The sequence below is a fragment of the Bos grunniens genome, chromosome X, assembly GCF_055505025.1.
Source record: "Bos grunniens cultivar Pamir isolate PY7600 chromosome X, Bosgru_T2T1.0, whole genome shotgun sequence".
In the NCBI taxonomy this organism is placed as follows: domain Eukaryota; kingdom Metazoa; phylum Chordata; class Mammalia; order Artiodactyla; family Bovidae; genus Bos; species Bos grunniens.
This window is the reverse complement of record NC_141194.1, coordinates 121,744,336-121,757,723: the sequence shown is the minus strand read 5'-3', so window position 1 is coordinate 121,757,723 and position 13,388 is coordinate 121,744,336. Positions and strand designations below refer to the sequence as shown.

At 37.3% G+C, this 13,388-nt stretch overlaps 1 protein-coding gene across 16 annotated transcripts in view; it reads right to left on the bottom strand.

Annotated features, from left to right (window-relative positions):
• The window catches only part of ATP11C (ATPase phospholipid transporting 11C (ATP11C blood group)), a 169,397-nt gene that overhangs the window by 84,297 nt on the left and 71,712 nt on the right, over positions 1-13,388 (bottom strand). For all 16 annotated transcript variants that reach the window (XR_015158413.1, XR_015158412.1, XR_015158414.1 and 13 more), the window contains 3 exons: positions 10,011-10,130; positions 3,705-3,794; positions 1,439-1,519 (listed from right to left, as the gene is read on the bottom strand). Coding sequence is in view for 9 of the 16 variants with exons in the window: in XM_086386516.1 (XP_086242642.1) it covers positions 1,439-1,519; positions 3,705-3,794; positions 10,011-10,130 (291 nt within the window). In the remaining 7 variants the exon portion in view is untranslated. The remainder of the gene's footprint in view (positions 1-1,438; positions 1,520-3,704; positions 3,795-10,010; positions 10,131-13,388) is intronic.

Below are 13,388 nucleotides of genomic sequence, written 5' to 3'. Positions count from 1 at the left end.
TCTCCTTTTTTTACATCATTTTGCTTTTTTTTCCTTTAATAGTGTCTGTGGAGAAGGCAATGGCAACCCACTCCAGTACTCTTGCCTGGAAAATCCCATGGACAGAGGAGCCTGGTAGGCTGCAGTCCATGGGTTAGCTAGGAGTTGGACACGACTCAGCGACTTCACTTTCACTTTTCACTTTTATGCACTGGAGAAGGAAATGGCAACCCACTCCAGTGTTCTTGCCTGGAGAATCCCAGGGACGGGGGAGCCTGGTGGGCTGCCATCTCTGGGGTCGCACAGAGTCGGACACGACTGAAGCAACTTAGCAGCAGCAGCAGCAGGATCTGTACCTTTTCAAATATAACTGTTTGAAAAGTCTCTTGATCACCTTCCCCTTTTTCTCTCAGGTGCTATATTGATTCCTATCCTGTCCTTCTTTAGGGCAATGCTTAGACTATCACTTCATATGGGAACTTTCAGTGATGTCAGTGAGGAAACAAAGGCCCCAGCGTGAACTAGTATTGGGAGTAAAATGAATCAGTAAGAGCTTTTTGAAAACCAAACAGGCTATTCTTAGAACCAGCAATTCTATGATGTTAAAGAAAGTAATCTTAACATCCTCAGGGAAATAACATCCCCAAAGTCTTTATTTAGCAACCAAACACTTGATACAATATCCTTTCAGTTCTGGGTAGACAAGATAGAAGACCAGATAACCCCAAGAAGAAAGGGAACCATGTTCTCAATATTGTTAAGCAAACCTTTATTTTGGACATTCTTTGGGACACTTTCTAAAGGACTTTGATAAGTACTGTCTAAAAGTCTCCTTGTAACCTGTCAGCTTCTGGTACAGGAAAAACATTGTTAACTACTCCTTAACCACATTTCCTGTTTCCGTTTTTCAATTTCATTGGGATTTGTCAAAACACCTCTTCAGCAGCATCAGGAAAGACAACAGAATTAAAGTATTTATACTCTTGAGTTCAGAGAAGGAAATGGCAACCCATTCCAGTACTCTTGCCTGGAGAATCCCAGGGACAGAGGAGCCTGGCTGGCTACAGTCCATGGGGTCAAAAGAGTTGGACGTGACTGAAGTGACTTAGCGCACGTGCGCACACACACACGCACACACACACACACACACACTCTTGAGTTCTCTGCTATAGGTGCAATTTAAAAAGTCCACAAGAATGGGAATTTTTCAGACAGATACAACACATTAAAAAATGCAATGCACATTACAAATTTACCTCCCACTCCCTGAGTGAGGTGTACCTTCTACCTACTCTCCTTTTAGGGTTACATTCCTCCCTCCAAAAAATAGTAATAAAGGAGCAAAGAAATTAAAGATGTGTCTTATAACCATTTTAATGGGTTTTCAATAAGAACAAAATATAAACTCTCATGTCAGACAGGACTGAAATGCAAGCATAATTGTAAATTAGAAATTTACCTGCTTGATGGCTGTAACAGTTATAACGAAGAAAAGTGGAAGTCCACTGGTAATTGGGCTAGTTGGTGTGTCTACTGTTACCTAAGTAAAGAAAGTAAATTGAGAGTAAAATGAAAAGCCACCATTAATATGCAGTACTTACATGCTACAAACATTTCAGACAAAAATGTAAACAAAACATATCCCAGTAGCAGCATGAATGCTAACTTTCCTTAAAACAAAAGCAATCCACCTAGCCGTTAGTTTAAGAAAATAGTTCTAAATTTAGGCTTAGTTTTCATGCCAGCTTGGACTAACCCCTAGACTGAAATATATCCATTCAATGGTACTCTGTTGAGTACCATTCTGTCAGCCTTTGTGCTATTATCAGCCAGGGTCTAGAGATGCTGCTTTATTTTAAACAAGATGGAGAAAAGTTCCTGCCCTCATAAGAGCTGGCAACTTACAGTGAAAACCAGACATTAAAACAAGTTAGATTTGAAGAGTATATAGAAGTTAACTAGATGGAAGGGAGGGCATCCTAGGCGCAGTGAGGCACATATTGAAAGTCTCTATGGGAGGAGGGCATGTGAGAAAATAAAGGAAGCCAGCAGCAAAAGAGCACGTGGTGTGAGAAGAGGCTGGAGGGGAAACGGGGCCAGACCTAGCAGGGCTCTCCAGATAAAGTTCATTCTTTATCTCACAAACAGTGGGAAATAATTGAAGCTTTTAGGCAAGGAGAGGTCACGTGAACAGAACCACATTCCAAAAGGTCATTCTCATTGCTTTGTGGAAAATGGAATGGAAGGGAACAAAAGTGGAGGGAGGGAGTCCATTTAGGAGGCTAGTACACTTATCCAGGTAAGAGATGATGGCTTGGACAAAGGTGGTAGCAGCAAATAAAAAAAGAAGTTCCAGAGACATTTAGGAAGCAACACTGGTAAGGAATTTCTTGTAAGTGGTGGTTAAAAATGTCTCCCAAGTATCTGATTAACATGGCTAGGTGGATGTTGTCATTCATTGAAATAGGAAATCCTGAAAGAGAACTAAATTTGAGGCAAAGAGGATCATGGGGTCACTCTCCTTTTACATAGCTCTGTGCCTTCTTGCACACACTGAGATATCAGTCTGGATTCCTCACCACATAAGCTCTCTAATCTTTCAAGTCTTAAAGTCACCTATTCTTTGAAGTCTTCTCAAGCTTCTCTTGGGTAGGAAGAAAAATCATAACTTCCACTGTGTCCGCACAGAATTTTGCTCATACTAGTTTTATGACATTTACCACATTAAATTGAGTGAATACATGATTGTCTTTTTTGGCTATAACGTAAAATTCCTTTTGGGTAGAAAAGGCAATCTTGATCTTCACTGTACCTGCTAAAATCTTTGTTATCTGGACCACTGCCTGGCACACAGGTGCTTGCTGAACTGAACTGAAGTGTGCTGCATGCCAAGTGGAATGATTGTGTGCATAATCTTCTACACAGTTTATTTATTCTATGCTGTTCTATAAGACATCTCACCATTGATCTAGAGGAGCTCCGCCTCAAATGTCCCATCATTCATGACTGAAATTGGTTCTTCCCCATATCACAACCCAGACTGGTTTTAACTTGCAGGGCTAAATTGAATTATAGTACTATTTACTCAAAGTGGATAAACAGAAGCACTTAAGATCAGCAAGGCATTTGAGCAATTTTATTGGGATGTTTTTGCTTTGCTTTAAAACAATGAAATGAGAAAAAAAATACCTTTAATGTAGTAAAATTTTCAAAGGGTAATTCTGGCAAGGGAAAGATTTTAATAGCTTATAGACTGAAAGATGGAAAATGAAATTTAAAATGTCTAAAATTTAAAACACAAAACATTAGTAGGAACACTGAGAAGCAAACCAATGTACAAGGATTTCATCCTTAAAGTAAATAAATGAGGAAAATCAAAACTGGTAATCAAGAAGATAAGTGATAAATTTTCAATTAAACTGAAACAGGTGCTTAACAAAGTGAAACTATTAACTTGAACTATTTTCAATTTTCATACATACCACTATATATAAAAGTACACAATGCATGTTTGTCTAAGATGAACAAAGATATGAAATCCATGAAAGTTTAAAAAAAGTAACAAAGTCTCAAATATAAAATTGAGTACAGCTTAAAATATATTAGTACTTTAAAAAGTGTTATTATAATAAGCCATGAACAACTTTTTAATCACAGGGCATTTCAAGGTTAGAAATGGACTGAAAATCTGCTTGAAGAAATGAAGTTTCTAATGGAGCTCTTACCTGTATAAGAAAAATTATAAGAAAATAAAAATTTGCAATTCTTCTAAACTGTTCAAACAGATTCTTTGGGAGGAAATTCCAAAGTGTATACTATATGGGAGGGAAAAAAAAAGATTATTAGAAAGGAAACTTGAAAAAGATTCCAGATTATCACAATACTTTGAAAGCATGTTAAAACCCAAACCTCACAGACAAATAAGTGTGTGCTTAGACGTATAGCATAAAACACTCTGCAAGAGTCAGGTTTTCACTTGGAGCATTCTAACTGGGCCATCTGTCCTTCAGCTTTGCTTTCCCTGGCCCAATCTATATTAGGTTCCCTGTTATCTGCTCTCATATCACCCTATACTTCACTGGGATCACGCGTTTCAGTGAATAATTATATGTGTGCATATTTTAATTAAAGTCTCTCCCTCAAGAGGCACTGAGATCTAAAAGGGAAGACTATTCATCTAGTCTTTTTATTATTTTTCTCCAACTCCTAGCACAGTGCCTAACATAAAGTAGACACTCAATAAATTAGTTGGATGAATGAATGAACTAATTAAATTAATTTTTCTGGCTGTGCTAAGCTTTGGAAAGTTTATCATCATCACAGATAAAATTCTGTCCCTATCACTGTTTCCCACCTCCATGACAGCCTTGGTATACATATAACCTTAGATCATAGACAGCTTACATTTTAATCAACAACATACCAACCTTGTACTTTGATAACAGGTAGTGGGTAAAGGTTTCAATGCTAAATTGTACACAGGCAGGAGGAGAAAACTCTTGGGCCAGCTGTCAAATCACAAAGACTTTCTCACTGGTACGTTAAGCTCAAGGACCAGGGCATTTTAAAATCATCCAAAGTTGGATTTTCTAGATGTCTTAATAAAGACCAGAAACCAGAAAGAAAAAAATGTTTCTTAACCTAAAGATCTAAGTTTATACTTGCACGGTCTCCATTTGTGAGAAAATATTTATTAGGTAAGGTGACCGAAAAAGCCAAAGTTGCAGAGCATGATACAATAGATGGGGCTTTACTACTAACCTCCCTTTAAAAGGTGTATAGGCCCAAGGTTCAGGGAAACCCAAGAATAGAAAGATGAATGGAGGCAAATATATTCAGTGAAGCAACTGCATTACAACCAACAGCCCACCTAGAAGGTTCTTCTCCCAGGGTTCATAGAAGTGCCTCAGGGAAGCCCATTCAACTTGTGTGTGGATGTGTATCACTTAGGAGAAGAGAGTCCACAGTTTTCAGATTCCCAAGGCAGCTTGTGACCAAAAAGAAAAGGGATCAAAACCACAGGTCCAGTCACTCTGAAGCTGCCCTAGTTCAGATGAGCACTTAACTCCCGATGACTGAAGGTCAGTTTTCTAAAACAACAAACTAAACTCCAACAGGCTAACAGCTGAGCTTCTGGCTTGTTGACCTTCTGTTCCTTAAGTAAAGGGTTTTAAATTAAACAAACAAACATTGGGACTGTGAGAGTCCTCTGTGGGGTGTGAACATGTCGAAGGGAACATTTTTGTTGTTGTTTCTAGGCCCCCACTGTGTCCCTCTGTTTTAACTTCCTAAATGAACTGCTTCCTTGAGGAACTCTGGTCAGTCTCTTGATAGGCAACTATTACTACATGCCCTCTTCTTTCCTATATCAGATCATGAACTACTAAGAGGTCAGAGAACATATAAACATAAGCTCCCTTCCCTTCCATGCCTAGAACAGTGTTCAGCATGTAGAAGGTATACAAGAAATGTTGAACTAAACTTGTGTTTTGGCCATTTCCTCCACTGCTCTAACTAAAAAGTAAATTAAGCTTCTTGTCTCTGTTATAATACAAATGCAATATAGCATACATTATTTCAATGCAGACTAAGAGAAGCCTACTTTTAAATAGTGTTCTAATTAAAACTGAAATGAAATGAAAGCTGCATATACCAAGTTATTCAAATTGACTTGTTTACCTAAAATGTGAACTCTCAGACTTAGTTGCCACAAACCAAAAATAATGTTAACTCACAGGAAGAAAATGTTTAGAGCATTTGTTTCATACATGATGTTGAAAATGGACATTTTTTGGGTCAAAAGTCAGTTCTTGCTCAGAGAAGTCAGTAAGTGGATCTTCTATACTATCTTAACATGCAAGCCTAAACTAAAAAAGCAACCCTGACATCTAGAACACGTTTTAAAAGTTTCTTGGTGGCTCAGACGGTAAAGCGTCTGCACGCAATGAGGGAGGCCTGGGTTTAATCCCTGGGTCAGGAAGATCCCCTGGAGAAGGAAATGGCAACCCACTCCAGTGCCCTCGCCTGGAAAATCCCACAGGCAGAGGAGCCTGGTAGGCTACAGTCCATGGGGTCTCAAAGAGTCGGACAAGACTGAGAGACTTCACTTTTATTTTCTTCAAAAGTTTCTTCAGAAAAATGCCAACTTCCCAAGTATGTGCAATGCATTTTCATTTTCCCTAGAGTGAATTAAACAACTGGTACACAACTGTGGCCTTTGACTGAAACAACTGTGGGTCCCCACCCTCACACACCTATCATCTAATTTAATTTGAAATCAAAACCTTGTAACTTTGATAAATAACTTTCCTAATTTAAAGTAGAGAGTATGAAGGGAATCTCAGTTTTGAGAGTCTATTAAACTGAAAATTTTAAACAAAAGGAAACTTTAGAACACTACTTGTTTTTACCCAAAGTCCAAAATTTTCCAATTTAGCCTTTAAAATGCTGATGGGAAAGCTAAAGCTCCAAATAACTTGTTCTAATATTTCTGTGTATCATGAGAAAAGGGATACCAGCTAAAATGAAGTAGTTAATTATGTAAAGTGGCAAAATCAACAACCAGTTGTGAAGGAGCACTGACTTTTCTTACTACTGGCATTTGAATGCGATGTAACAAAAATAACTGTACTTGAAGATTAGTTGTAAATAAGCAAAGCTCTAGGTTGAATAACTGTTCACTTTGCTAAATGACTGTACCATGTGATTATCAACTCTCCTTGATGTAGGCAGTAAATCCAATTTTGAGCATCACAGCAGCCTTCTTTCATTTTCATTACCAATGTTAAGCAGAACTTTCTGCTTTTTCAAAGTATCACTCTTTCTACCATAAATTCAGAATGGCAAAAGGAGTTACCAAGACAGTACTACATTAGGATTTAGTAACTTTAGCTTAAAAGGCACCTTCAGGGAGTTTGATAAAATGCAAAGACATGTCTAAGAAATTCTACTGATGCTTTTGATTTTTAAAATGAGAGAAAATGCTAGTGTAATTTTAGTCTTGAAACTTTAATACATTCTTTCACATAGGAGAAGTTAAGTTTAACCTTGGGCATAGCTTCAAAGACTTAGGAGGAGCTCCCTGATTCTTATCCCACTGAAGGGCCTTCAAGATGAGGCTCAGAAGTTTTAAATGAAAAAAAAAAAAAAAAAAAAAGTAGAATAGAGAAAAATGATGGAACCTAAGATCTTAAAGATCTAGTTTCTTTTGCTGCAGAAGGGGATTTCCAAGTTTTGTACCAGTTACAAAATTCTAGTGATTTCCAAAGGTCCCTGCTCAGTGCACTAAAATAGGAAGGCCAAAGAGAACAAGTTTTTCTAAACAAAGTATTTGTGCATCCCAAAAGAAGAAAAGGATGCTAATTTTATGTTAATAAAACTTAAATTTTTATCAAAGTGTTATTTTCAGTGTTCCTGTATTAACAGGACTTATTCCCAGTGATATTACATTACTGATGGCATCTGTAAACAAACAAAAGGCAGCCAACTGAGAAAGTTATTTTTATTATCGAATGGTTTAGAAAGGAAATCAACACTTGCTACAAATGTTGTACATTTCTTCAATTAAAAGTGTTGTACATTTCTTCAATTAAAAGATTCTGGTGCAAATACCATCATCAGCCAAAGGGCAATGTGAGGAAGAGAAAGTCAAATTATGGAACATTTTTCTCTCCAAACTGGACCTGAAGGCTTCTTTTTAGCATATTTGAAACACAGGAGACTGAGGAAATCAGTACTACTGCTCAGGACTGCAGTAATAATAATAATCACAAAAATATAAATAACAATAGCAGTTACCATCTACTGAATTGTTATTGCATGCCAAGCACAGTGCTTCAATGGTTTCTGTGAATTACTTTATCCGCATCACAATCCTGTGAGATAAGTAGTTAATAGCCCCATTTTACTGATAAGAAAATGGGGACATAGGAAGGTTATATAACTTTAACTTCAAACACAGATCTCCTGTTTATAAGGGTGAAGCTCTTTACCAATACACTATATGCTGTTCCCTTATAACTATTTATTGTACTAAAATTTCATTCTTTTTGTGAAGTCAGTATACTGTCCATTCCTTTTTTTCTGCTCTATAGCTATTATGAAAAACAGATCAGTTAATAAGCAGTTAACTAGACAAACTGTAAAAATAAAATATCTACAAAGAAAAAGACGTGTTAGTCTATCAATGTAGACGCATTCACTACTGTGGTTTCTAAAACACATACATACATACTGTATATGCAAGTATGTTTAGAACCAGTTTGTATTTGCCCATGAATTCCTTATTATTTAAAAAACATCCTATTGCATTGTTTTGACTACTGGCAAAACTAAAGTTAAAATATGAAAAATATTCTATGAAACACAAAAACAGTTGAGAATTAACTGAGTTTTATATGTCCCTTTAATATGCAAAAATACATGGTATATTACAACAAGTAGATTTTCACTAGCTCAGTGAAAAGTCGCTTGACTATCAGTGTGTCACTTTATCATTTTCCACATTAAGCAGTATGGGAAAAAATAATTCCCTAAAAGTAAAGGAGAGAAAACTGAGGGAGGAGCCCGAATAGCACACTGATATGAAAACAGCTCTTTATTCAGAGCCACTATATCTTATAAAGCAGTTCTGTTCCTGGCTTATCACTAACTTTGCTTCATGACCATGACTAACTTAAGTTCTCTGGGTTTGCTTTCTCCATCTGTAAAGTCGGAGTTGAACAAGAGGATCTCTTAGGATGTTTCAGTTCTATATTAAGTCCATGATTCTGAGCCAAAGGACTACTACTGACTGTTTTCTTGAATACTAAGGGTGAGTCACAATTTTCGGTGAAAGAACTATTCACTATCTTGGGCACAGGTACAGAAACTTCTAGCTGACAATAAATTTCTGCCACAAGGTTAAAGATTAACAGGAAACAGACATTTAAACTCAGAGTGTTCTATAGTCCAATGGATCTGCTCATTAGGTAACACAGTTTTCAATCATTCTGTCCATATTTTACATGCTACTCTCCCAGCTAAGTACAATCTATCTGCATTATATCACTACCCAAACAGAAATCACATGTTTGAAAATTAAAATGTTACATTTGCAAAGGAAGGGTATAACTTTGTGTTTCAGATCCTCGGTGTCTGTCAACATGCAATGAACCAATATTCACCAACATTTGAGGTCTACCTTATCATGCTGCATGAAGAAGCGAGGAAAATTATCAAGATCTGTACCATACTAGAAGACACAGCAGTCTCTAGATGGTGCCAGCAATCTAGCACCTAGCACCTAACCTCCTCAGTCAAGGGGAAAGATTAGCAAACTAATACTTGTAGATTGATGACTACTGGGTACTGAGTTATAAATAATGCTTTCTTGTATGGAACATAAGCTCCATTTCACTAATGAGGACATTCAGACTGAGAGATTAATTTGCCCAAAGTCACACAGCTAGTAAATGATCAGACCAGGATTTAAACAGGTCTTCAGGCCACTTCTTTTAGCATTACACAATGCTAAATAAAGTAAGATGATTATTCAAATGGTAACACAGTCATGGTGATTGAACCCTTAACTGTTCAAGCAGTGCACAGAACAGAATGTACCCTTTAGGACCCAGGAGTGTACTTGAGAAGCTCTGCAATGGAACAGAAAGAGATACAAATGTCACTCTAAGATAACACCCTCTGGAAGAATGTAAATTATTTACAACCCAGTCCATCCACACAAGGGCAATTCAGGAAGCTTTGGGCAAGTAAATAATTCCACTTTAAGCACACTTTAAGGCTTAAAGTCATACATATAATCAACAGGCATGGTGAATCATAATGGAGAGCAAGGAAACACTCTTTCAGCTATAATGAGACAAAGTGATGCTTTTAAAGAAACTTTTGGTGGAGTAACTACTACAGTTGGTCTATGATTGGTACAAACGCACATTCAGGAATGCATATATAAATGTCTCAGCTTACAGCATAAATAAAAATAAGTATTATTTGGCTTACTATATGAACATCTATTGAGTTAAACAACTTACCTTAGATGAGATTATTCTATTATCACAAAATTTTTGTGCAATGTATGCTTCAGTTTCTGAAACTGGATGATTGCCAACAAATACTGTGCGCGTACCAACTCGCTTCTCTTCTCCAGCACACTGACCAAAAGAAAGAGGAAAACAGATCAGTTTTTCATCACATTTCTCCATGCTTCTACCGAACACAGAATTCTTATCTAAGTGTCTAAGCATCTTTGGCTATTGTCTAGAGAGAGAATAGTAGGGAGAGTAGAAACCTTGTTAGGAAATTCAAACTCCACTGTTAGTAAAAGTTTTGTTTAGGCCAACTGCTCTGAGGCCAGCATTGCAATTCTAAATGTTTAAATTGAAGTATCCTACAGAAAGAGTATTTTTCCTGCCAAGCATTTTCTTTCATCTACAGGATCTAACCATCACTGTCACAGCAAACACTAATTTAGAAAAGGTCAGATTGGGAATATTTAATTTATTACACAAGAAGCGTTGAAGACAACCTTGTAAATTTCATTATCAGACAGCAGAAAGCAGAATGCAAAATTCTTATAAACTGAAAATAATTGCTTCACAGGAATATAGAATGGCTACCTCTATTAATGGAGTGATCAACTATTTCTAGAAAGAAAAGTTGCAATTCTTCGGCTTTTCAAGGAAAGATATTCTTTTGTGATCTCTCAGAACTTATTGCCAAAAAGTCCCATTTCACACAATATAACTCTAATGCCCATTCTGTATTTTTAAAAAGTAGATTCACTGAATCTAGAAGCTACAAGATTCAGGTCCATTTTTACCTCACAGTTTTATTTCATTGAGGCTTCACTCTGTTTTCTCATCTTAAATCAGGATAATATACTTCCTTATATAAATCTAGAATAGTTCTCTTTTTTAAGTTTTTTAATTAATCTATTTAATTGGAGGATAACTACTTTACAATATCGTGATGGGTTTTGCCATACATCAACCAACGTGAATCAGCCACAGGTGCACATATGTCCCCCCATCCTGAACCCTCCTCCTACCTCCCTCCCCACCCTATCCCTCTGGGTTGTCCCAGAGTACTGGGTTTGGGTGCCCTGCTTCATGTATTGAATTTGTACCGGTCATCTATTTTACATATAGTAACGTACGTGTTTCAATGCTATTCTCTCAAATCATCCCACCCTCGCCTTCTCCCAGAGTCTGCAGGTCTGTACTTTATATCTGTGTCTGTTTTGCTGCCCTGCATATAGGATCGTCATTACCATGTTTCTAAATGGAATAGTCTCTTGTGATGGCACTGTTTTAACATGTTTGAGACAACCATTTATTTAAGTCAAAGGAAGTATGATAGAAACCAATATCCACTTCTTTATTTCCTTATTTTTTTAAAAAAGAAGCATTAATTCCACAACCTAAAATGTTTTAAAGTATATAGCCACAAAGATTTATGTTCAGTGATCTATTTAAAGGTCAAAGATATAACTCTCTACCCCTGAAATAATCATTTTAAGCAAGACTACTTAGAGGTTGCAAAGTTCTCCAAATGTCTATGTTTTGGTGTATTCCAGTCTGAATTTCTGTACCTCAAACAGATAGAGGGAAAATAATTTTTCTGATTGAAAAAAAAATTACCCTAAAATATGGTAAGACCTCTTGCTTCACCATTTTCATTTGAAGTTTATTAAGTAATTATCTAGTGGGGTCTGGCCTCCAAAATCGATAGGGAATCACTGGAAAAGTAACTGAGATAAATTGAAGTAGGAGAGATTTAGGCTGTATATAAATGATAACTACTGGAAGTACACCCTGGTATGGGCAGTATTCTTGCCTGGAGAATCCCAGGGACGGGGGAGCCTGGTGGGCTGCCGTCTATGGCGTCACACAGAGTCGGACACGACTGAAGCGACTTAGCAGCTTAGCAGCAGCATGGGCTAAAAGGGAGCTTGTGGGAATTCAATCTACGGCAATCTGGAAAAAGTCACAAAGTCATCAATGCTCTACAACTGCTATTCACCCGCCTGCCCCAAGACAGGGCATTAGAACAACTGACTGTACAAGGTCCTTCGCATGCTAAGGGTCAGTGATTAACACGTAAATTTTCAAACAGCTCCTGGAAACCAGTAAACAATATCTTTACCTGAATGGTAACTATATACATTTTGATTTAGGGACTGACTTTATTTGCAACTGTAATATACAGGGTCTGAACACAGAAGAGCACTACATTTCCCATAATATCCATTTTGCAAAAAGTAAATTCACCTTTTTAAAGGTATAGTTTACTCTGTTCCCCTCCCCTAGCTTTCTGTTGCAAGTTACAGTCCCACTGTAGTCTCTACAACAGACCAGAAATTGTCAAGTCCATACACACAATACAATTTAAATTCTTTCATTTAATAGTCACATGGCTATCTAGTTTTTCACACAAGAAGTGGCTATAGAGCAAGAACCACCTTTCATGCCAGTTCTCAGATCATTCAACAAATGAAAAGGGGGAAGAGGAAAGAGGTAGACCAGTGAAGCGGGATGTTTCCTGCACTGCCACTACGGATTGTTTTCCTCAGTTAACAGTAGCCACAGATTAACCTAAAACCAAACTGAAGTAGCACTATCCCAATTCTGAATTGTCTTCGACTTTCTTCTGTGGCAGATAACTTTCCAAAGTACAACAGGAAGGTACAAGCATAAAGCAATTTTTCAGGCACGTGATCTTTTTATGAATTTTATGAATGCTATGCAAATAGCATTTATAGTTTTACTAAGAGCTTCCCTCATACTTCACCTCTGATTTCTTTCAAGTGACCTCTATCTCCATTAAATAGGAGAAAATGGATTGAAATTGCTGTGCAGGTTTGGGGAGGGAGAGAGGGGGTGGGAGATCCAGACAATGACCATTGTTAGATGAGGAAATAGGAGCCTGAGAAAAGTTGTAGAATGTATGCTCCTGAGGATTTTTCAAAAAAGGGCAAAGTCTCCTCAGGTCTGGCAGGTTGGAGTTTGGAGCTGCCTGAGGACTGGGTCTGGGGTGGGGTGAAATAGATGACTTTTCCATGTTTGTCAACCTAAAAATCTGATGAACCCGCAATTTCTGGTAGAATTTGTTTCAACTCTGTAATGTTGCTTGGTTCACATAAAAATGGCAAAACTGACTATATGTGTAAATTCATTGTAATTTTCCACTTCTGCCAATGTAGTGTTAAAGCAGTGGTTTTAGCTCCTGTAATTTTGAATAATGTAGGTGCCTTAGCCAAGGGAGAGAAACTCTAAATAGGAATTATAAAAAAAAATCCTGTTTGGATGGCACACAATGTAGTCTAGAGTGGGAGTGTATGATTCCTGCCACTTCGTAATGAATTTTAATTCATTAGGAGTCCATCCTGTGTTGAAGTGCTTCCCATGCAA